Source organism: Chrysoperla carnea, chromosome 3 (assembly GCF_905475395.1).
Source record: "Chrysoperla carnea chromosome 3, inChrCarn1.1, whole genome shotgun sequence".
NCBI lineage: Eukaryota > Metazoa > Arthropoda > Insecta > Neuroptera > Chrysopidae > Chrysoperla > Chrysoperla carnea.
In genome coordinates, this window is record NC_058339.1 from 11161340 (window position 1) to 11187963 (window position 26624).

Sequence of the window (26624 nt, forward strand, 5' to 3'; positions counted from 1 at the left end):
AGAAAAATTAATTTCTGAACCAGAAAAAATTATTGAACAACAGTTAATTCTTGAGGATTCTAAAAAGAAATCCAAAACCACAAAATCAGAAAAAGATGATAAAGAAAAAACAAAAACTTTTATTGAAATAGAAAAATCAGAAATCTGTGAGCAAAAATCAAAAAGTAAACAGGAAAAATCTCAAAATAAACCAAAGGATCAAAATAAACAAGAATGCTTAGAAAATCTAACAGAACAAGCAGATATAATAAATAAATCTGATAACTCCACTGAAAAGGGCAGTAAAAAGAAATCAAAGAAAGAGAAAGTTCCTAAAGAGAATAAACCTGAAGAAACTATAAAAGATGGTGAATTAAAATCAGAAAACGAGAATATAATTACTGTGGAGAATAAGACAGAGGAAATATTAAAAGATAATAAGCAGAAATCAAAGAAAAAGTTAGTTTCTCCGAAGGAAGAAAGCTTAGAAAAACCGAAGTCAGCGGAAACAACAAAACAAACTCAGGAAAATGAAATTAAAGAGGAATTAGTGCAGTCAAAACAAACTTTAAAAACTATTCCAGGCAATGATCAAAAAGAAATTGAACAGATATTAGAAAAGGAAATTCCTACCCTTAAATCGAATGAAATTATTGAAAATATAGTTAGCACAACAGTGGTTGAAATCAAAAAATCTAAACTAGATCTACCTTCTGATCAATTAGATAATAAAATAAGGAAACATGATGCAGGGGCATTATTATCTCTTGGCAATATTAATGAACAATTTATAAATAAAGAACAACAATCTTTGGAAATACAAGCGCCAACGGAAACTTTTGATGAAAATAAATTACTTACCAAACAGCAAACTATTTCTACCCAACAAGTATCTACAGAATTACTTGTTACTGATAAAGATCTTGAAGTTGAAAATACTCAACAAGAATCTGTTAAAACACCAGAAATAAGTAAAATACAAAAACCAGAAAGTGCTAAAACTAGTAAAGAAAAGCCAAAAGAAAAGAAAAAATCAAAATCTGAAAAAGAAAAAGTTAAGCAAACGGAAAAACTTGAAATTTCAGAAAAGGATGAAGGAAAACTGAAAGAACCTGAAAAAATACCCACAGCTACAAAAAATACTGAAGGTGAAGTAAATAAATGCACACAAGACTTAAGTACTAATAAAAAAGAAATCGAATTAATCGATACTCAGATAAAAAATATTCAAAAATCATCAATCACAGAAACTATAACATTTATAGACATCGAAAAATTAAATTCTTCAGTACAAATAACCGATTTGGATGATGTACCATCCACAGAAAAGAATACATCTCAAAATGTAACCATAGAAACGACTGAACAAATAAATACTACAAATATAAATGATATAAATAAAAATGCTGAGAAAATTAAGAATGTAAACGTAGAACTTCCGGTAGAATGTGATAAAATTACAGTTAAAAGCAATTCAGAAACTGGTACAAGTGAAAAGAATACTTGTAATATAGAAAGTAATACATCTACAATAATGCCTCATCACAATAAAAAGGGTGAAAATGAAGCGGCAAAATCGAAACTATCATCAAATGATCAGAAGTCATCATCAACATTATCGTCTACATCTTCAACAGCAACTGTTAAAAATGTGGATGAAATTGAAGCTAAAATAAAAGAAGAAAGCACATATTCAGCCTCAAACGTTCAATCAACAATTCAACAAAACGGTACAAATAAAATTGTAATGATAACACATGAAAAAGTTCAATTACCGGTATTGCAAATGAATGTACATTTAGTTGAGACTACAACACCATCGTCAGAAACATCAGAGCAATCACCTGATTCAGAAACAAAAAAAGTATCTACGAAAATATCATTATCAAAGAAATGGATAAAAGAGGAAATAGAAAATGAAAACAAAGAACGTACTGAACAAATCATACCTGATGAACCAAAAGCAATCGAATTAGAAGCTGATGAATCAGAGGGAATTGAATTAGAACCAGTCATTTTTGGATCAGTGAAAAAACGACATACAATAAAAAAAAGTCCACCAAAAATTGATTCGGAAATAGAAAATATAAAAAAATTAGATGAACAACAATCTAGTATCCATATTACAAGTACAACGGTAACTAATCAACAACAAATTATGAATAATTCAATATTATTGGATGAAAATAAAAAGTCATTGGAAAAACAAAAAATAAATGAAACAGGGGACGAGGGTGATGATCAATTAAAAAATAAAAAAAATAAAAAAAGTGATAAAATAAAAATTAATGTTACTGAAAATAAGGAATCAAAATTAATGGATACTAAAATTGAAATTGTTGATCAAAATATGGATAACACAATTAAAGATGTTTCATTCGAAAAAATATCGATTGAAATTAATAAGTTAATTGATGAGGACTCAGAAAAATCGACTAATCTAAATCAAACAAATGTTTCGAATGTTTCAAGAATTGTATATGAAACAGTTCCACAGTACGATTATATTCAGTTACAAGAAGCTGAATTAAAATTACAAGAATATTTAAAGTGTGCAAAACAAATTGAAAGTGAAAATATTTCGAAAATTGATTTTGAAAAAGGTATTCCACAACAAAGTGTTTCGAAAATTGAAAGTGATCATATTCCTGATATTCAAAAAACTGTTTCGAAACAAAGTGATAATGTTCCTGAAAATATTCCACAACGAACTGTTTCAAAACAAAGTGATAATGTTCCTGAAAATATTCCAAAACAAACGGTTTCAAACATAATATATGAAACAATTCCTTCATATAATTACATCCAGCTACAAGAAGCTGAATTAAAATTACAAGAATATTTAAAAATAAGTCAACAAATTAAAAATGATAGCGTTTCAAATGTTCCGGAAGTTCAACAAGAAAGAGTGGTATCTCTTCCAATAATTGAAACAAATACAATTAAGGAAGGCTCTAATAATATTAAATTTGAAGTTGAAACTATTGATACTAAGGCCGAATTAAATGTTTTTGATGAAGTTGATTCAACTGTCGTAAAAAATGTTCCGAAAATTGATAAGAATGTTGAAAGCGAAAAACCAGAACAAGTATTAATTTCAAATGAAAAGGAAGATTTATTAATATCACAAAATATTCCATCGTTAAAATCAACTCAACAAAATGTGGAAATAATTTCAACAGATAACCAAATTACTGAAAAACTTGAGACAACACATAAATCTTCAGAAATTAAAAATCTTGAAGGTTTAAAATCAACAGAAGAAACTATTGAAATAATTTCAACAGATGTGACATTAACTGAACAAAAGTTGGAACCAGTTTCAACAAATATTGAAATTACTGAGCAAATTGATATATCAAGTTCATCTACAGGAGTTGATCAATTAAATCAATCACAATACCTAACGACACAAATTATTACTGAAATGATAGTATCAACTGAACAAAAGTTGGAACCAATTTCATCGGTTATTCAAGTTACTGAAAGCAATGATTTACTAAATCAATTTCCAGAGAATGTAAATTTGGATATTTCAGAATCGAATATTTCTGAAACTCAAAAAATCAAACTTGAAAGCCCACCTCAAGATATCAAGAAAGATATTGTTCAAACTGAAGCTAACAAAATTGTCGAACCAGTTGTCGTTTTACCAAAGGTTGAATCAAAAACCGATTTGTTATTAAAAGTTAGTTCCAGTTCAAAATTGAATCCAAACGCCTTAGAATTTATACCAACATCCGACAGCACATCTAAAATAGTGTTACTCGATAGTAAACCAATCGTCAAAGCTATCGAAAATGAGCCAAAAGTACCTGTTGATGACAAGTCGTTTGTTGCCGAAAAGAAAGAAAGTAAACAAGTAAAAAATAAAGGTTTACCAGATATTGAGGCAACTGAAATTAAATCTGTAACTGAAACTAAACCTAAAGTATTAGAACCTAATGTTTTAGACCAAACTACAATTGTTGAAACTTTACCATCGTTGTCTGTAACTAATAAAGCTGAAAATGAAAGTTTACCAGAACCTAAATCTAAAACAAAACCATCTAAAGTTTCGAATGAAATTAAAATTGATGAAACTTTACCAACTGAAAAAATTGAAAATAAAAGTTTACCGGATTCTAAGCCAGTCATTGAAACTAAATCTACAAAAGAAACGAAATCTAACATCAAAACATCTGAGACCAGAGTTGTTGAAACTTCATTGCCTGAAACTAAATCTACAAAAGAAACGAAATTTAAAATCAAAACATCTGAGACTAGCGTTGTTGAAACTTCATTGCCTGAAACTAAATCTACAAAAGAAACGAAATCTAAAATCAAAATATCTGAGACTAAGGTTATTGAACCTTCATTGCCTGAAACTACTAAACCTGCAAAAGAAACGAAATCTAAAATCAAAACATCTGAGAGTAGCGTTGTTGAAACTTCATTGCCTGAAACTAAACCTACAAAAGAAACGAAATCTAAAATCAAAACATCTGAGAGTAACGTTGTTGAAACTTCATTGCCTGAAACTAAACCTACAAAAGAAACGAAATCTAAAATCAAAACATCTGAGACTAGTGTTCTTCAAACTTCATTGCCTGAAACTAAATCTACAAAAGAAACGAAATCTAAAATCAAAACAACTGAGACTAAAGTTGTTGAAACTTCATTGCCTGTAGTTAAACAGATTGAAGAAACACATATACAACTAAGTAATGTTCCATCTTATGCTAAAATTGCAGCATCCCATGTTCATCATGATAATAGCAATATTCTGAAAAGTCGAAGTCCTTCACCTAGACGTGCACAACAAGAGTCATCCAAACATATTCCAGCACCTGTTCAAATCGTGGTTATTGAATCTCCTGAAAATATTCCTGTAGACACAGAAAAAATAGTAAAAGTTGATGAAGAAGGTTTCGTAGAATTTGTACCTAAAAAAGAATTACGTATTCGTAAATCAAGATCGCGTTCTCGGCAAAGATCAAAGTCTCCTTTTGTGGATAATTCAAAAACTGTTGAAATAAAAGATCAGGACTCAACTGTATCAAATGAAGAAAAAATTCCTCAATCAAACGAAAGTATTATTGATAGTCAATCATTAAAACCTGAAAATACTATTACTGATGAAGTAAAAGGTGATACAAAGCCTAGCAAGAAATCTGAAAAGAAAGACAAGAAAGATAAGCGGAATAAGAATAAGTCAAATGAAACAAACATCCAAGAACAAGAAAAGGTAGTGGAACAAGTAAAACCTGAAGAAAATGTAACATCTGTGAAAACAACCTCTGAACAAAAAACAAATATCGAGGAAATTGTAACATCAATAACTAATGCATCAGAAAAACTAATCGAAAATTCTAAACATATTACAAGTTACGCTGATGTTGTTCTCAAACACAAGCAGGAACATTCAGAAATTAAGCTTGCTTCACAACAGGAACAGGAACCTCAAATTGTTACGCATATTTCACTTCCAAAACAACCAATTATACTTGTTCAAGAAGTTGAAACTCCTATGCTTGAGGAACCTAGCAATTTAATTGATGCCGAAGGTTTTATATCTGTTGTAAACAAAAAAGAACGTCGACGTTCACGGTCTCGTTCTCGAAATACATATCCAGAATCGGATAATACAAATTTATCGCGCCATAGATCACGTTCTCGATCAAGATCTGGATGTAGAGAACGTGAAGACGAACCTGAACGTTCTGTAAAATCTTCAGACATTAAAATTGTTGAAGATAAAGAGAATAAAGTAAAATCTAGAAAAGAAAAACAAAAACCATCCACAAACAATAAGACGGAAATTGTAAATGTAATTGAAAATGAAACTAAAAAGTCAAAGAAACAGCCTAAAAAAGAGATAGAAAATAATACAATCGAATCAAAAACAGAAAATATTGAAAAACCTGAAATTGTAAACGTTCCTGAAAGTGATGGTAAAAAAACAAAGAAACATCTTAAAAATAAATCAGAAGGTGACACTGTTGTGACACCTGAAACTAAAAATCTACCTGAAAGTGAAGGTAAAAAATTAAAGAAACAGTCTAAAAAACCAGAAATGGTTTCTACGGAATTGAACAAAGAACATACAGGAATTGTACATGAAACTGAAGTTGATAGTAAAAAATCGAAGAAACCTAAAAATCCTAAAAGTAAGCCAGAAATCAATGCAACTGAAACTAAATCAGAGACAACTGAAAAAATAACACCGGAAGTAGTAATTAACGTGGAAAATGATAATAAGAAATCTAAGAAACGAATCAAAAACAAACCAGAAACTGATTCCTCTGAGTTAAAAACAGAGCATGTAGAAAACACAACCATCGAAACTGTAAATATAGTTGAAAATGACAAAAAGTCAAAGAAACCTTCTAAAAATAAACCAGAAAACGTTATAGTTGAAACGAAACCCGAAAATATAGAAAACTTAGCACCTGAAATTAAAAATGTTGAAAATGATATTAAAAAATCAAAGAAGCCTAATAAAAATAAACCTGAACTTGATTCAACTGAATTAAAAACAAGTAAAATGGAAAACTTGGCACCGGAACCTATAAGCGCTACAGAAGATACTACAAAATCAAAGAAACAGCCTAAAAACAAAATTGAATCAAAAATAGTGCTAGCAGACGACGTAAAATCTAAAACTGAAGATGTGCCTGAAATTACTTCTATTGAATCTAAAACAGAACATTTAGAAAACTTGGCCCCTGAAACTGCAAACGTCGCTGTCGACGATATTAAAAAATCAAAGAAACGATCTAAAAATAAATTGGAAATTAATACCCCTGAATTAAAAACAGAAAGAGTAGAAAATATCACATCCCTCGTTGAATCAAAACCAGAACAGCAAATTGTTACTGTTGATAAAGCCGATATAAGTAAACCAGAAACAACAAAAGTTTCAGATAAAAATATTGATGTCTGTGAAAATAATATTAAAAAAGCAAAGAAACAAAAGAATAAAGCAGTAGTTTCTGCAGAAGATGCCAAAACTGAACCTCAAACTGTAGCAGATTTGGTTAGTAGTACTTCAGGTGAAACAGTAAAATTTTCAGATGAAACTGTAAATGTCCCTGAAACTGATACTAAAAAATCGAAAAAACCAAAAAAGAAAGAAGTTTCTAAAGATTTTAAAATTGAACCTCAAGCTGTGGCTGATTTGGTTAGTACTTCAACTACACCAGAGACAGTAAAAGTTGCAGATGAAAATGTAAGCGCCACTGAAGGTGACACTAAAAAATCAAAGAAACAAAAGAATAAAGCAGAAGTTTCTAAAGATTTCAAAATTGAACCTCAGATTGTGGCTGATTTGGTTTGTACTTCAACTGAACCAGAGCCAGTAAAAGTTTCAGATCAAAATGTAAGCGCTGAAGGTGACACTAAAAAACCAAAGAAACAAAAGAATAAAACAGAAGTTTCTAAAGATTCCAAAATTGAACCTCAAGCTGTAACTGATTTGGTTAGTACTTTAACCACCAAACCAGAGACAGTAACAGTTTCAGATGAAAATCTAAGTGTCGCTCAAGATGACACTAAAAAACCAAAGAAACAAAACAATAAAGCAGAAGTTTCTAAAGATTCTTCACAGAAAGATACAAATGTTTCAACAAAACAAGTTAAAGAAAATTCTAAGAAATCTAAAAAACAAGAAACTGCCATTGACTTACCTAAAGAAAATGTTATTGATTCATCCATAAAATCTGAAATTTTAGATGTTAGTTCTAAAAAAGATGTCAAATCTGAAGTTAAAGATACAAAATTAAATAACGAAAATATTGGAAAACCTTTAATTGAAGTTACTCCTACTGATTCCAAAATATCCGATAATTCAAACGATTTACCAGAAGAAAAAATAAATATTGAACAACAATCTAAAAAACAAGATACAAAAACAGTTTCATCGGTAAAAGTTACAGATGTAACTATTACACAAGAAATTAAAAGTGAATCTATTTTGGATTCTAAACCTTCGACAGATATTAAAGAACAAATCCAAAAACCTAAAAAAGGTAAAAAAGATAAAAAATTAGATAATGTTCCTTCTGTAACTGAACAATTTATTGTCAGTGAAAAATCTGTTAAAATTACTTCGACTATAACTGACGATACAAAAACAGAAACAACTGATAAAAAACAACCTTCTGATGAAAATATTGAATCTAAAAAATCCAAGAAACGGTCCAAAAGCAAACAAAAATTGGAAGATGCTAAACCAAAAACAGATGAAATTCCCGAAGACGTTAAAAAATCGCCAATTGAATCTAAAAAACAAGATATAAAAACAGAAAGTATTCAAGAACAACCAAAAGTTGATGATAATGTTGACATAAAAAAATTAACGGCTTCTGATGATGTTCAATTACGTTCTACTCCAAAAGATGCTATAAAAGAATCAACTGCTAAATTGATTGAATCAGAAAAATCAATTGCTGTGGAAAAAGTACTAGATAATACAAAGGAATACCCTACTAAAAAGAACAAAAAACAAAAAAATAAACAAATAGAGATGACTGTCGATGCTTTTAAAGATATTCCTAAAACAGAAGAAATAATTCCTAATGAAAAAGATAAAAAAATAACCGTAAGCAATATTGAAATTGTTAGTACACCTTCTATTGATTCTTCCAAGCAAGAATCCAAAACCAAAGTAGATACCGAAAATCTCGCAACATCTATTGTGTCTTCTAAACAAATTCCAGAAATTGACAAGACTGTGATTGTTACTGAAACCGTTGTTAAAACTTCAATTCGTTCGCCCGACATAAAACCTGAAATACAAGAGACAGTGATATTCTCTGAAAATGTCACTAAAGAACCTAAAATCGAAACAACTGTGAATATTGTTGAAACGGTTCTCGAAACACCTGTGCCTGAAAAATATTCAAATATAAATTTGATTTCTGCTGAACAACAAAGTAAGATAGACTCTGAAAAACATAAGAATGAAAATACAGAAATAACATTGTCCGGTACCGAACAGAATGAATCAATTATCGATTCGAAAACGTCCAAAAAGCGTTCGAAGAGTAAACAAAAAGCAGGTACCAAAATGGAAGTTACGACCAAAGATGAAACTTCTAATATTGTTGTAGAAACTATAAAACTTATTGATTCAGAGAGAAATAAACCAGAAATAATAGAGGCTATCCTGAAGCCAGAAATCAAAACTGAAACAGTTAAACAATCTACTAAACCTGTTAAAACTAAGAAAGGAAAGGAAACTACTCAAAAAGTAGTAACCACTGAAACTATTTCAGTTACTGAACCAACCACGAATATTTCCTCTGAAAAACTAATAAAAACATCAGTTACCAGCATAACAACCGAAACTTCTGGTGACAAATCCGTAATACCTATTGTCGAAAATGTTTTAGTTGTAACTGAGACAGATATTAAACAAGTAGAACCTACAGTTGAATTTAAATTAAGTGATCTTGATATATCTGTTGGAAAAGAAATACGCGAATCGGATACTTTATCTTCACCAAGTGTCTCACAATCAGATACAACAATTTCTTCCAAAGATGATCTTTTATCTGATTCGACTAAAAAACTCGATGAATTAAAAGAATCTAAAGTTGATGAAATTCCTGTTGAAATAGCAACTGATGTTGCTGAACAATTAATAGATAATTCAGTTCCATCTATTAGGGATAAATCCTTAAAGGCAAAACCATCAGAAACAATTGTGATTCAAGAAGAGAAAAAGAAAAAACCAGAAGAAAATGCTGAAAATGTTTATAATGATAGTGGTTTCTGGGTAGATAGGTTTAGATATAATGACGCAGAAGTATCATTACAAATCTATTTACAACAAAATCGATTAAAATCAAATATAACTCCTCAACAAGGATTAACGAATGGTCATTATCCGGATAAAGATGATGATTCAGATAGCAGCAGCGGACCTGGAACACCTGAGCGTAAACAATCCGCACCATCAAGACAAGCAAATATATTTACAACAGAAATAACAAGCACCGACTTACCTGGTGGCATGTGTAGTTGGAAAGACCAAAGTACCTACTTAGCAATGGAACCATTGACTCCAGACTTAAATATTTTAAAATCAACAACGGAAACTTACTTAAAACATAATGACAAGTCACTAAGCGAACCAAAGACATTAAAATCACAAACAACATTGACTGACGTACTTGATAACACCCTTCCTAAATCCTCCTCATCTAGTAAAGGCGAACAGGGTGATGTTGGGGCAGACGGGGACGGTGATAAAACAACAAAACATCGTAAGAAAAAGGTGAAGTCACAATGTATTTTGTTGTGAATACAATAATCTTTATGTTTGGTGTTTTATTTTTCAACTAACTCTTTTTATGATTTTCAATCATTGATTTTTCATTTTTGTACAGTTTTTGGGGTTTTCATCGCATCCCTTTGCTTGCTTATTTTTAACTTTTGCATGATATGATGTTTCTGCTTTAGATTTTTAGCTAGATTTTTCATTTATTTTTAATGTAGATAATTGGGGTTTAAATTTTAAATTAATTTTTTTATATTCGTGAAATATTCATTAAAGGATTTTGTATTTAGATTATAAAATAATCATCAATTAATATTACGCTTTAAATTTAAGATTATTGAAGAAAACGATAAAAAAACAACACAATTTAACGTTCCTAATTATGTAATTTTTTAATCAATAAATAGTTAATTTTGTTTTATTTTTTATGTTTATAATTAAATTCGTTAATTTTGTGTCTTGTAACGCATTTTATTTTGTAAATAGGAAAGTTCAATAAGTTTAAGACTATTTTAAGGCATTATGTAAAAAATACTTGGCACTTGATACTATTATTGAACAGATCTATCGTGAACTTTTAATTTCTTAAATTGATTGAATACAATGCGTTTAAAAATCAAAACATTGGTTCAATATTTGTATCGGTTAGTTAAGTTTTCAATTATAAAATCGATGCTCAATTACTCCTAGCTAATTGCGAAATTTTTAATCAGAGATAATTAATTGTTATGGGGGATCTTGTAGGTCTTTGCTAAATTCGCAAGACTTCGTCGAAATGTGGATATGGGAATTTGTATCAAAAATGCTAATTACTTACATTTAAAACGCTTAATTTTTGGCTTATAATTAACAAAATATTTTTTCGTGGTTTCTATGTTATTTTAGGATGCGTGTCTCCCCTAAAGAATTACTTACCACTCAAGTATACTTCCCTTAAAATACAAAACATTCCTATAACTGATAAAGATTAAAAAGTTTTGTCGAAAGCAAGCTTTTGGATATTTTGCAAGGAAAAATTTCCTTTATCTTTTATCAGTTATGAGTAACAGTCTGAAGAAGCTCCTTTCGATATGAACCGGAATCTGACACGATAAAAATATTTTAAATTTCATACCCGATTTTGGATTTAATAGAGTGTAACAGACACTGAATAAATTTATCGAAATAAAAATTGACGATTAGTTTAGGCAAGATCGAATTATAAACTACTGTATTTTTGGTAGCGGTCATTCTGAGACACTCTGTAGACGATACCGTCCGTACGCCTATAATAGTATGCAATTAGAATTAAACTCGCTTTATTTTATATTTATAAAAAACTTATCAGAATTTTTGTAGATGAATTTTACTTTTCCGGGTACACTTTGTCGAGGCGCTAAGTATATGAATGTTTCATTTTCATAATACACTATTTTCATGCAGGTCCGGATATAAAAGTTAGTCTCCCCTAAGCAGTTCGAAAATTGCTGAATCTCCCTCCGAAAATAGGCAGTATAGTGTACTATGTAAAATTGGTTATCGTTCAAAACATTAAAAGTGAATGAATCCAAGAAGTCCGGGTTCGAGCCCTGGTTCGAGTGTATTTTTTTCAATTCTCTTTAATTAAAAGTGAAGATTAATATCTAGCATCTAGTCTAGTTAACGGTCGAAGTTAAACCTAACGTCACTCTTCACAATATTTTTTTCGCCATTTTTAGTCATTTTCGTCTTTTTTCAAAATAAACAATAAATTCCTCCAAAATTTGGCGCCCTAGGAACGTGCCTACTCTGCCTGTATGGTAAATCCGGGTCAATTTTCATGTTCATTTCATTCAAACTGAATATAATAAAATCGGAATTAAAATCATTTATAATTTGTATAATTAATTTACTTTTTGTCCAATTTCCAATAATAATATTATCTAAACATAATAAACAAGTATTAATTCATCTCTCTGGCATACTTTCAAAAAAAATTTATAAATTGCAGTAAAATTTTCATATGTAAGAAAATTTTGTACAGAACTCGGTAGTAAAGTTAGTTATAGTTAACACATAAAATTGGAAGTAATAAATGATTGAATACCATGCAAACAGTAGTAAATAAATCTGTTCAATTCGAATTACTCGCGTTTACGAGTGCTATTTAGTGTGTATTGCAACTAATTTTATCCAATAAAAAATTGTATCAATTGATACTGACTGAATAAGAGTGCATGTGAAACATATTTATTTTAAAATGTGTTCTCATTGCAATTAATAAATAAATTTTTAACCTGCAGAATGTGATTTTGTAAAAAATTTAAATGTGTGTTTTTACGTTAATAATATAGAATTATTTTTGTTTGTTTGTTCATATTAATGTTTTTTAAACAAATTATTAACTTTCATTCTCAGGATATTAAAGACAACGTTCAACAATTACAACAATCGTTGGAAAAAACTGAATGTATTATTGGTGATTTACCAACTGATAATTTGGAAAATATTCTAAAAGCTCTTAATGTAAGTTATTTTATTATTTTCATTTATCTTAAATATTATCATTAAGTCGGAGGCATGGAAAATGGGATAATTTTTAAGGATTTTATTGATTAATAGAAAATCTAATTTAGATTTTTTTTAAATATTCAATTCTACACCTAAATATCGAAATTTCGGTTGTAACGCGATTTTCGTTAGTGGATAAATTAATGCTTAATGCTTACCAAAATTTTTTTGACTTTTTTTGTGATTTAATAAAATAGGGCTAGATATTTCGCTCAAAACGCTCATAATGCAAGTGCTGACGGGTTAATGAATAATAGGTATCGATATATTTTGTGACATTTTTAACATTACCAAATTTTCATTACCGTTATTTAAGGGATCGAGATTTACTTCTTTTTTAATTTATCTCATTTTCCATGCCTCTCAGTATATTTTTTTAACAATAAAATTGGGTCATTTACATTCATTTGCATCCAATACTTTACACGAATTATTTTACATGAATTTTGCAATGATTTTGACTTTAGTTTGTTTTGTAAAAATTTATTCATTTTAAAATTCATTTAATAAATGTATATTTTTTCATACAGTTCATATTTTGTGGTGATTTAAAAACGTTTTTTTAGCTTTAAAATACTTAAGGTTCTGATGTAGACAGGGAAATAATATTTTTCCTTGAGAGCAAGTAATTCCTATCTTTATCATATCGAATTAATTATCCACTTTTGTTATCTGTGTTATAAACATACATATATTCACTCTGTATTTGAGGAATAACTTCTTTCCGTAAACCTCGTGTAACGTTATAAGGGCGCAGCGTAAAATTTTATTATTATAATTTTTTGTACAAAATTAAAAAAAGTAAAAACTCCAAAATGAAAAATCTTAACTATTTGAATAAAAAATCGGAGTAATATTTGTATTTTATGTTTAACCAAAATCATGCGCTACCTTTCGGAAATATTTAAATATCAATAATTTAGAAGTAATTTATAGTAAGTAAATGGAAAATTTATGATATTATTTATTCAAATAATTTTATGAAGAATTATTTATTGTTTTAATTAGAAATGTAAGAATTTTTCACAATGGTTATACCTTTAACTGTAATTATCGAACATGAAAAAAAGACATTTCTGTCCGTGCATGAATGTATTTTATTTAAATATTAAAAACTTATTATTTTATTAATTTAATCATTATTGATTAAATAATGAAATAATATTTACGAGATTAATAATTATGCAGAGCTTCTAGAGCAACTCTTAACGAAGAAAAATTTTTTTTTTGTTTAAATTGTCGTAGAATGCTTATATTTTCACGTATTGCGCGTAAACTTTACATTATTTTGCAACGTAAAGATACCATTAAAAGCTACAATTTACTCCACGAAAGGATTTCCTGCGAGCCATAAAAGCCGAGAAAACAGTAATAAAACCTTGTTTTCCGTACCTTTCCGTTTTTTTTAAATAACTTCCATTTTTCCATGGATTTTCCTACACTCCGTTTTTTTTCCAAAGTATTTTTTCAGAATCGTCTAGATCAGACCCATGTTTTAAAAAAATATAACACCATAACACAAAATTAGAAAATTTGACATAAATACAAAAATATATATTATTATGTATTATTAAATTTAATATTTTCTAAAAATAGGACATGATTAATGAATTGTTTGTCCCAAGTTTCAAACAATTTTAATAGATCCACTTCTATTTTAAAACTATTTATGTTTTTAATTTTTATGAATGTATTTTACTAGATATTATTTCAATATTTAACTAAAAGTATCAGATGCTCTTCAAGCATGCATTCAATGGCACGGAAATGAGAAAAATTAATTTGGTATGTATTTTTCCTACTACGACCAAATTTAGAAAAACTCACTATAAACTAAAATTTATAGTATCTATATAAATTGTTTCGAAAATAAATGATATTTTGAAATAATTAATATCTAGACAGAAGATAAATTAATTAATTAATCTTAAATCGATTCAAATTTAATAATACAAATTTATATTTTTAATATTTTCAACTCATTTTGTGAAATCAATATCATATTTTAATCTGATTTTCCTTCAATTCTAAATAAAATAAAAATTGTCATCATTCAATGCATTACAAAAAACACTATACATTTACACTTTTTTTTCTAGTGAATTGTTTTTTAAATAAATTTTTAGAAATATATAAATTTGGCCTTTTATAGAGACAGAAATTTCTTATATCCATTCAAGTTGCAAATGTATTTTTATTAATTACGGCAAACAAAACTCTACTCAGAATATGGGCTTTTTAAGAATTCGAGTAGTTCCTACCACTCGGTAGTAGTGTAGTACCCATTGCCTATCTTGGTTTTAAAACTTTTTATTTAAAATCTTGTGAAAATGAGCTGTGTTGTTAGTTTATGAGCTGATGTCCTGGTCCTAGGAAGATTCAGGAAGGGTATGAAATACAAAAAAAAACCATGTTTAAGCTTCATGCTATGAATATTTTGCTACATTTTCATGAAAAAATATTCAGCCAGTGGTAGAGGTGAGAACCGAGTCCCGATTGCTTCATCTGAAATTATCTTGCTGAAGAAAGCTTGCTGATTTGATATGAATGACAAAATGACCTAATATTGAAAATATTCCTTCAATGAGTAATATTTTCTCCTTATAAATAAATAAAAATTATAAGTAATTATTACAAGTAATTTTAATTACCTTGTAACAAAAAAAAAAAATTACAAAAAAATAAGATAAAAAATTTGTATGAGATCATAATTTTTATTTTTAAATTGCATTTATATTGATCTTCACAAATATTCAAATAATTTTCAAATCATTCAAAATCAATTTAAGCACGAGAAATCAGACGGACTTACATACATCGACGTCATAAATTTTATTAAAAACAATATTTTTTTAGATTTTAAATCATTGTTAAAAATAAATATTATAAAATGTTGTCATCTTATATATTTAAATTTATTATTTATCTTTTATTTTAACATGTGTACCACATGGTCTATCTACTCTAGTGTGAAACGTTAAATAATTATTCAAAGTGTTCATCGATCAATATAACGGCGACATAAATATATTTTTATTTTGTAAATAAATAATTCATAATTAGATGTGACTTCTTATTTTTTTTTTTTTAAATTGTAGAGTATTGCTGTTGAGTTACAAAGTCATGAGACGGAAGCTATAAGATTGGAAGGTTTAGTTATGGAATTACCGCCGTGTGACACCGAACGACAAACGTTACTGGCACATATTGCTGGTATACGTACAAGAATTGTGACTTTATTATCGCAGGCGAATCAAGGCATTACAGCTATTAAGGTAATTGAATTTTCTTTTAAACGATTTTCGCAAATAAATTCAAGTAAATATTGCAAACAATATTTTTATAAATTATATCGGTAATACATAAAAAATTTTATGCTAAACATAATTTATTTTTGACTGCGATAGTTAAGGAATCTTACGTAATATACTTTTGGGTTTAATTCAAAATAAATAAATTACAAATTTTAAATAAGAACATATCTAAGAACACTCTCCATTAAATCACCTTTTTCCTGGAAGCCTTTTCCAAATTGTACCGATTTTGATCATAGTCAATTTTTTAGTTTTTTTCGGGTACGGAACCATAAAATCGCACTTGGAATGTAGCTAAGAATACTCTCCATTAAATTACCTTTCAAACGAAACAAAAAAAAATCAAAATCGGTTCATCCGTTTAGGTTCTGCAATGCCACAGACAGACACACACACATAGCGGATAAACTTATAACAGCCAGTTTTTGTTCGAGGGTTAAAAAAGGCAAACTTCCTTAAACCTCTCGGAAGTTTACCATCAGATATTTTTTTTGGATTTTAGACCGCAAATTAAAACGAAATAAAATAGTGAACCGTTGATTTGAACAAGTGAAATTTACAAATTGAAAAAATCCGGGATCGGATACGACACCCTAAACTCACACTTGAAACAAAGTGGACCAATTTTGAAGATAATCACCTCCTTTTAAGTGTTTCGAGAACGTATCCCTAAACTTTCACTTATTTATTGTTAGATTCTTAGCTACTGACGTAAATCAAAATCGATTCATCCGTTTAGATGAAGTACGATGGCACAGGTGCCACAGTCAGACAGACACACACACATATCAAACCTATAATTCCCCTCCTATTGGGTTTATCAATCCTAAAAATGAAATAAAAAGTTACAGGAAACTTAAAATATAACGTTCATTTTGCGCCATTATTTACATTATACGAAAATTAATATAAATTTTCAAAAACAATATTTTTTGCAACATTTTATCAAACTTTTAAAAACAATGACATCATTTATAAAGTAAAGTAAATAACCTTGGATAATCGCAATAAGGAGAAAAAATATTTAAGATACCGTTAAAATTAAAAAATAATACTGAGGTCATCAATACTAATATGATTAATTTTTGTTTTATAGAATGCTAAAGATATCCATGACCGTCGCCGTGAAGAAATTGAACAATATCGTCAATTATTAATTGAAATTGAAACTTGGTTACGTGAAACTACCGAAACATTATCCGCTGATGTTGATTTAACAACAGAATCACAAATTGAAGGTGGTATTAATGCTCATCAAAAAGCATTACAAGAATTAAAATTAAAAGAAAAGAAATTGTCTGAATTACAAACATTATGTGCTGATTTACAAAAATATGCTGATGTTCGTCCATTAGCAATTGTTTTATTAGAACAGTTAAAATCTGTTCAATTAACATTAATCGAAGCTGGTCAGCTAGTTAACACTCGCTTACAGACCTTAGAAATATGGCTAATTAAATTCAAAGAACAACAATTAGCAAAACAAATTAAAACACCTGAACCAGTATCACTTGATGAAAATACTTTGGATTCAAGTCCAATGCCCGAAGAAGAAGTGAAACAAGTGATGGAAATTGAAACACAAACTGGACATAGTTTAAGTTCACCAATTCCAGCAGTTGTTGAAGAACCAAAAACCAAAGATGTTTCAATTTCATGTAATGTACCAAAAGATCGACAAATACAAACTTCATTTACCAGTACATCAAGTTCCAAAGAATCCAAAGAAATATCTCAAGCTCCAGATATGGGTGTACAAACATCATTCGTATCAAGTGTTACAAGTGATATTGTACAACATCCTACAGAAATTGCAATTCAAACACGCCCAGATGATATTCAACCTCGCGAACGTATACAAATTTTACAAACAATATCCGAAGGTGGTCATGAAACAATTCAAATATCCACAAAACCAATTACGAGTGATCAGTCTCAGCCAGTTATTACTGAACCTGATGATTTAACTGTGGAAGCAAAATACAGAGATCGACAACCAACACAAAATCTAGGTGGTATTAAATTATCTGAATTAAATATTGAACATTCTACACCACAAGCGTTTGAAGCAACTTATAACGAACCAGATCAAACAACAACTGAAGTTATTGTAGACGAAGATGGTACTAAACGTATAATTGTTCGCAAAATACATCGAACAGTTGTATCAAGACATCAAACATTACAACACCAACAATTAACAGCTGTTAATACTCTTACCGAAAACGATGTGCCAATTAATCAAAGTTATTCACAAGTTACATTGCAAGGACAACAAGCTAGTACCTCAATAGCTCGAGGTGATGGCCAAACTGAAACATTTGCAACTCAATCGTACGGTGGAAAAGTAATAACTGGAGTTCCTGGTGGAGAAGTTTCCGTACACGAATTCCAAACACAACCCGAACAACAATATATTGTTACTGAAAGTGATATACCTCCTGAAGTTTTACTTAAAGGTACTCCTGTTCATGAAGGTGATGTAGCTTACATTATTCCTGAAGACAGTCAAAATATATTAATTGAAGGAGGTGAAGTACATACATCAAGTTCAAGTATTCGAGCAGTTGTTCAACAAGTAACCCGTAAAATCGTTCGTAGAACACGTAGAATAATTAAGAGAATCACAATTATCGATGGAAAAGAACATGTTACGGAAGAAATTGTTGAAGAACCAGAAGAAACTGAAATAACTGATGAAGGTATCCCTAGAGTATGTATCAACGTGATGAGAACCGAAGATGGAAAAGTTGTTGATCAGCAACAATTTGGTGATGATACATTGAGACCTGAACCAACATCTCCAATCGTAAGAGATCAAAATGTTTCAACTAGCACTGTATTAGTAGATCAACTCGCACAACCAATAGAAGGCACACACACATCTGACACTGTAATATTTTCAGCATCGCCAAATGTAGAAGAACCAACAGAAAAAGATATTTTAGTTACTACATACGACAAAGCAATAGAATTCCCATCAAAAGCTGCTTTTACACAAGATTTTATTCAACGAGAAATACAATTACAATCACCTGTTGTACCTAGTGAAATAGAAAAAGGTACTTCTGAAAGTGGAAAGTCTGAACACTCAAGTGTAGGAGACGATAAACCTAAAAAGACAAAACGAAAATTCAAGGCAAAACAAAGTGTTTCTAGAACTCCAAGAACACAGAGTCCTTTGCCTAGTCCAATTCAGAGTACTGAACTAGATGAAGAAACTCAACCAATAGCAAAAGCTGAATCACCTATTGACGTAAAAGATCACGATAAGGAAATTGTTCCTGAATCTACTAGTGATATAATCGAAATTACTGAAGAACCTAAACTGTCACCCAAGATTGTTGCTGTTCAAGAGGATAAGACTATCACTCCAGAAGAAACCGAAGCCGTAGATACCGATCAAATAAAAATTGAAGGAAAACTAACACTTGAAGTAACAGGTAAAACTGGTGAACTTATTTCTCGAAAATTATCGATTCCAGATGCGATAGTAGATCATAAAGTCGATATTCCTACACAAACCGAAAAAATTGAAGGGGCTAGAATAACAAGTGAACTTTTCATTGAAGAAAAACAAGCAGAGAAAAAGGAAAATGAAACGCAAGTAAGTAAGGAACCAGCTGAGGCTAAACCTGATATGAAATCCATTACTGCTTCATTTTTGCAACAAGAATCAACAGTACATGTTGGAAAAATATCTAGTCCTACAGCACCAGTTGCTGAACCAATGCCGGTTGTGGAAACTTCTAAAGTAAAATCTAAAAAAGATAAGAAACCAAAGGCAACTAAGGAAGTAGTCGAAAAAACTGAAATGTCCACAGAGACAACAAGGGAAATTCCAAATAAGGTCGTTGAATTTGCTTTGTCAGTGGAAGAAAAACCAGTAGATATGAAAGATGACGAAGTACAATCAAAAGTTGCAGTTAATCTCAAATGGGAAGAAGTTACAAAAGAACAACAACTATTTTCTGATGTTGTGAAAAGGGATTTAGATATAACATTACCTTCAAAAACTGAAAGCCATGTTTTAATCGAAGCAGAAACTAAATCTGTTGCATTATCCCCAATCATATTTAAAAGTGAATCTGAAAATGACACAACAAAAAGCGATATAGAAAATAGTGGTAGGAAGAGTAAGAAAAAGAAAAAGTTCAAAGATAAAACACCTTCTCCTGCCCCTGAAACTGAAAAAACAATTTCACAAATTGATGACGAATGTACCAATGTTCAATCTCCAGTTGAAGAAGTGCAAGAAGAAGTAAAGGAATTATCTGTCGATACTTCACTTGCCGAATCCACTGACATAATTCTTGGTGAGGAATCTCAAATTTTATCAGATACTCCAAAACCAACAATTGAAAAATTGGATTCTCTTACAACATTCGAATTGGACATTGATGAACGCACACATGATACAGGTTATGAAGCTGATGATAAAAATACACTTGACGAGATTAGTCAAATTGAAGACTTAGATGATAAGAAAAGGGTTAAAAAGAAACGAAAACATAAACAAAAGATGAAATCTTTGGAACCTGAAGAATCGACAATACCTGCATCACCTGAACTTATAAATGATGAATCAGAAGACTTAACAAGTTATGGAAGTGATGGTTTACCCAAAGATAAACCACCACATGCACACACCTTAGTTGATGTACCATCGAAGAAAAGTCGAAAACGGAAACATGACACCAAAGAAATTGAACCTAAAGAAGATGTTGAAGTAGAGATCGAGATCGAACCTATAGAAGATATTAAATTAGAGGTAGAAGTTAAGCCAGTAGAAGAAATTAAAACAGTTGTAGAAACGAAGCCAAATATTCCAGAAGAAACTGAAATTGTTTCTCCACAAGACTCATATAGAACTTTATCTGAAGTCAGTGAAACTGAACCAGTAAAAATAATCGAAGAAAGTATACCTTCACCATTAGGAACTGAAGATGTTCGAGATATTGGAAGTAAAATTGTCATGACTGTACCAATTGTTGAAGTATTACAAACCGAGGAACGAATTATGCAAACGTCACCAGAAGTTATTGAAACGATCGAAATTGAAGAAATACCAGAAGTTCCTAAACCAGAAACTAAAGCGGCAATTCAACAAACTTCACCTGAAGTACCAAAAGAAGTAATTGACATATCTGTTCAAGCGGAAGAGATCATCGAACCGCCAAAGGCAATCGAAACACAGGAATTATCTACTCAAATTATACCCAGTGATATAGTTCCAATAATTGAACAGTTTTCACAAACTTCTAGTCCAGATGCAGTGCAAATAATAGAAACATCTATGCAAACTGTTTCCCCGGAACAAGTGCAAGTAGTTGAAGAATCTGTACAAACTATCACAGTTAGTTCACCAGAACCAGAACCAATTATTCGATCAGATTCAGCAATGCAAACTATAATTGTTGAATCTCAAGAAATTTGTGCTCAAACTGACACCCCTGAAATACCTGAAGAAGTTCCTACAGTTATCAAACCTGAAACAATTGAAATCTCAGTTCAAACAACGCCGGAACCAGAAATAATTACATCAGAGCAATTTATCCAAACATCACCCAGAGAGGAAGAACCGCCAAAAGAACAAGTTATTACAACCGAACAATACATGCAAACATCACCTAGGGAAGAACCCAAAGAAGAAATTAGGGAAGAACCTAAAGAAGTACCGCCACAAATAATTACAACTGAACAATCAATTCAAACCTCACCTAGAGAGGAATCTAAGCCGCCAACACCAATAGAAAAAGTTATAGAAAGTATATCTCCAATAGAAATACCACCAATTGTGGAAACTTTAGATACATCAATGCAAACAACCCCGATAATTGTTAGTGATGCTGAAGAAAAATCATCAAAATCATCATCAACAGATGAACCGTACGAGGTTCATGTTAAAGCAACAATTACCATACCATCCGAAAAGCCTATTATTGTTGAAAAATCAATAGAAGTAACAAAAGAAACCAAACAGGGTAAATCTCCTCCAGAACCACCAAAACGTGGTAAAAAAGACAAACACCAGAAGAGTAGTGATTCATCTGAAATGGACGATAAACCTGATAAGCCAGTTCCTAAACCAAGGGAGCGCAAATCAAGAAAGGATCAACCTAAAGATGAGAAAACTCAAAAGGAATCAGATATCCCACCTAAAACAGAAGATAAGAATGTCGATGATGAGCCAAAACCTAAGGAAAAGAAAAAGAAGAAATTACCAAAACAGCCACCAGTTGAGACTTCAGTCATTTTACCTGAAACACCATCTGAATCTGAAGCGTCGACGTCTATTGATGATAATGTCTCAATTCAGGTGACTATTAATCAAACTCCAGCGAAACATTCATCGGCTTTATTCATTGAAGGTGAAAAAGCTAATTTAGAGCCAAAATTATTGTATGCGGATGTAGCCAAAGGCAGGTCACGCTCTTCTTCACCCAGTAACAGGAAAACAACTCTTGAAGAAACTATTATTACACATCCAATCCAAAAAACGGAATTATTACTCCAATCCGAGAGTAAAACCGAAGAGCCTACAGATTCCAGCTTAACCGAATCAGAGGATATTTCACTTAATATTAAATATCCTGACACACAATATCAAAAAGTAATCGAAACTTTCCCAACTCCAGAATCATTAAGTCCATCTGAAATGGATGAAATTAATGTTTCGGTAACCATTTCACAACCAATTATTGATGTAAAACCAGAAATATCAACACAATCAATAATTGTGAATGAGAGTCAGAAAACTGACGCGATTATTGATGTAAAACCAGAAATATCAACAAAATCAATAATTGTAAACGAGAATCAGAAAATCGACTCGTTGGTACCTCTGAAATCTGAATTAGTAATTCCTCAAAATAAAATTGAAGTATTTCGTGTACAAAATGTTTTAGATCGAAATAAACGATTGGAAAATATAAGTAAACCAAGACAATTTACTTCATTTGTTGATTTAATACTTCTAGAACAAACATTAGGAGGGGATAACGCAACGTCTGTAGTGCCATTATCAAATAATAATGTTCAAGATCACTTGTTTAATTTACAAAATGCGATTCAGCGAAAAGATTATATAACCACACAGCAAACAATTTACACAACTGTGGAAACAATTACCACATGGTTAGAAACAATCGAATATCGTATAATAAAAACTAGACAAGATATGAACCAAGGACCATCTAAAGTTAAAACAGCTACATTAAATAATCTAAAATCTGAAATTGCTTCAATCGAAGAGAATGTTAATGAATTACAACAATTAGCAGAAATATCAGCAGAAATTAGTGATCAACCAGTAGCAAATGAAAAAATTCAAAATACAATTCATGCGCTACAAGATCAAATTAAATTATTGGATAAAATTACAAAAGAAAATGTGGAATTAGCCAATAATGATTCAGATCGTTGGACATCATTAATTTCTGGTATTAATAATATTGTTGAATTAATTAACTTGTTAGAAAATGATTACGATAATTTAATAAATAGTGATGCATCTGCAACAAGTAAATTAGAACAATTAGAACAGTTAGAATACTTGAATCGAAGTCATCGATCGAAGGCAAAATGTTTAATGCAATCAGCTAGAAATTTATTACAAGATTTCCCATCACAAGAAATTCCAAAAGAATTATATGATGCATATGAAAGAACTAATCAAATTGAAAATTCAATTGAAATCGAACGTGAACGTACTTTGCAATTATTAGTTTTAATCGATGAATATCAACAAACATTACAAGAATTCTCACAAATCATCGATATCGCTGATGCATTAGTAGAAGGGCCAATTGTGGTAACAAGTTTGGAACACTTGAATGACGAAATGCAGAAACATCGTAAATTCTTTGTGAATTTAAGTCATTGTCGTGGTATTTTAGAATCATTAGAAGGACATCTTGATTCAGATACACGCACGAAATATTCACAATTACATCAAACATTACATCAACGTGCCACATCTATTTTGGATAAAGCTGCTTATCGATCACAACAAATGGCTTTAGCTGCATCTAGATGGACTGTTTTAGAGCAAGGTATTCGTGAAGAAACTAAATGGTTACAAGTTGCTTATCAACGAGTACCAAATTTAAATAATGTCACATCGGCTGATTATGATCAGTATATTAGTTTGTATCAAAGTTTATCGTTAGATATAGCTCACCATCACGCAAAATTAATTCAGCTAAACAGTGTTGCACAAAGATTGAAGGAATTAATAACATCAAATAATTTAGATGGTAAATATAACGAACCATTAGATGGCTTGTTAAAACTTGAAGATAACATTAACAGCAATTTACGTAGATTGCTAGCATTTAAGGAAACATGGACAATGTATGAGTTGCTCACAGATAGATTAGAATATTGGATGAAAATTGCTGAACAAGAATTGAAAAAAGTTGATATTGGAACAAACTACACACCACCAAGTAATTTACGTAACTTCTGGGAATTAAAAGCTCAATATGAAGTCAATAATAATATACGTAATGACGCAGGAAATACTTTTGAACAATCATTACAAATTATTCCTGTTTCCGATGAGCTATTACAACGGCAATTCCATACTCAAGTTGAAGATCGTTGGAAAACTATATCAAGTAAAATAAATGACATACAAAATGCAGTTATTGAAAATATATCCGCACCTGATGTATCCGTCGATGAAAAGTTACGTATTCTAGAAGAAGAATTACAAGAAATTAAATTAGCAGTTGAAGATCGACATGGAATTATTAAAAATGAAGGAGAACTTGATTTGTATATTGAACGATTACAAATTATTAGTAGTCGAATAAATACTATTCAAAATGAATTGGGTCAAGTTGGTTTATTACCAGCTGCTGAATCTGAAAAAGTAGGATCATTATTAGCTTTGTCAAGGCGATTAGAATATCAAGTTACCGAAGAAATTGAAGGGGGTAATTTATTAAAAGAACGTTTACAAGCTATTCAACATGTATTATCTAAAGTGAAAAGAAATAATCAACGATTAAATCAAACGTTGGATGATTGTGCGGCTAATGAAAAAATGGGTAGTGATATTGTTGAACAATCTATGCGTGATTGTCAAGAAGTTGGTGAAGAATTAGTTTCTGTTTGGCAGGATTTAATGTCTGCTAGACAATTGTTACATACTTTACCATTAATTTTACGTGTATCCGTGTCACCACTAACAGTTGAACGAGAAATTACTCAATTACAAAATGATCATAGTACATTGGAAATTCGATGCAAGAAATTATTGGATATGTTACGGGAACGGTTATCAATATGGCGTCGTTTTGAACATCAATTGGAAATGGTTCAACAAAATGTACAAGAGGCCGATTATATGATGGAATTGTTGACTGTTCAAGGTTCCGTGGATTATGATCGGTTGTTGAAGGCTACTGAAAGACTAGAGGTAAGTCTTTAATATTATTTTTTTAAATTAATCTCTATTATTTTTATCAATTATTTGTGTAAAGAAACAACAAAAATTATTTTGCAAGCCAGAATTTTCTTATATGATTATTCGTTTTAAAATATATAGAGAAACAATTGTTTTTAGAAATTCGTCACTAAACGCCTCATATTCTTAGCAAAATAGTAATCAGTTAGTTAAACTTCTTTAAATTTGTATAATTTGATTATTATATAGGAATTATTATAGGAATGTTCTTGTTAAGGTAGTATGGCAATATCGAGAGTGACAGTTAATTACTATTTTTTCTCGATTTTTTGGGACTAAAATTGATCCAAATATTGCGATATCTCAGAAACTGTGTATCCAATTATTAAATTAACCTGATTTTTATACTTTTTGGATCAAAATTACCCCATCCACTGAGCTTCATCCAATTCTATAACAACAAATTTTTTTCCGATTTTCTGGATTTTTTCAAAGGGGTACGTACCCCTTAAAAAAATTGCAAAATATCGAAAAAATTTTTTATCTCCAATTTTGATAAAACTTAGTATATAAGATAATTTTGACCCAAAAAGTACAAAAATCGGGTGCATTTGTTGGCTGTTCGAATAGTTTTTGAGATACGGACTAAAATCGATCCAAATATTGCGATATCTCAGAAACTCTGCATCCAATCATTAAATTAACCTGATTTTTATACTTTTTGGATCAAAATTACCCCATCCACTGAGTTTCATCAAATTCCAAAACAAAATTTTTTGGTAAACGTCTCTATATTCTTTTGATAAATGTATTTTTTTGATAAATATCCCTAACTGACCTAAGCAATTACCTCAGATGTTGACACATTTCTCTCTGTACGGAAAGATAGGCGATGCTTAGTCTATGTATAACTTTAAAGTCAATGTGCTTGACTTGCAGTGAATACTGGGCATAATAAAATTAAAAAGTTATTCCCATTTGCTCTTTTACTAATTCCAAAAGTTTTCCGTTAAAAATTATTCAAAGTTATGATTTTAAATTGTATGCAAAAATCAAACATAAATTGAAAATTAATTTATAAATAATATTTTTATAATAAATGATTTCATTCTATTGATAAGAA

General features: G+C 30.2%; 1 protein-coding gene across 1 annotated transcript in view; it reads left to right on the top strand.

Moving 5' to 3' along the window:
* LOC123295846 (titin-like) overlaps positions 1-26624 on the top strand; it is a 54272-nt gene that overhangs the window by 4251 nt on the left and 23397 nt on the right. Inside the window, exons 6-9 of the mRNA XM_044877308.1 lie at positions 44-10240; positions 12620-12727; positions 15871-16047; positions 17183-25513. Coding sequence (XP_044733243.1) covers positions 44-10240; positions 12620-12727; positions 15871-16047; positions 17183-25513 — 18813 coding nt within the window. The remainder of the gene's footprint in view (positions 1-43; positions 10241-12619; positions 12728-15870; positions 16048-17182; positions 25514-26624) is intronic.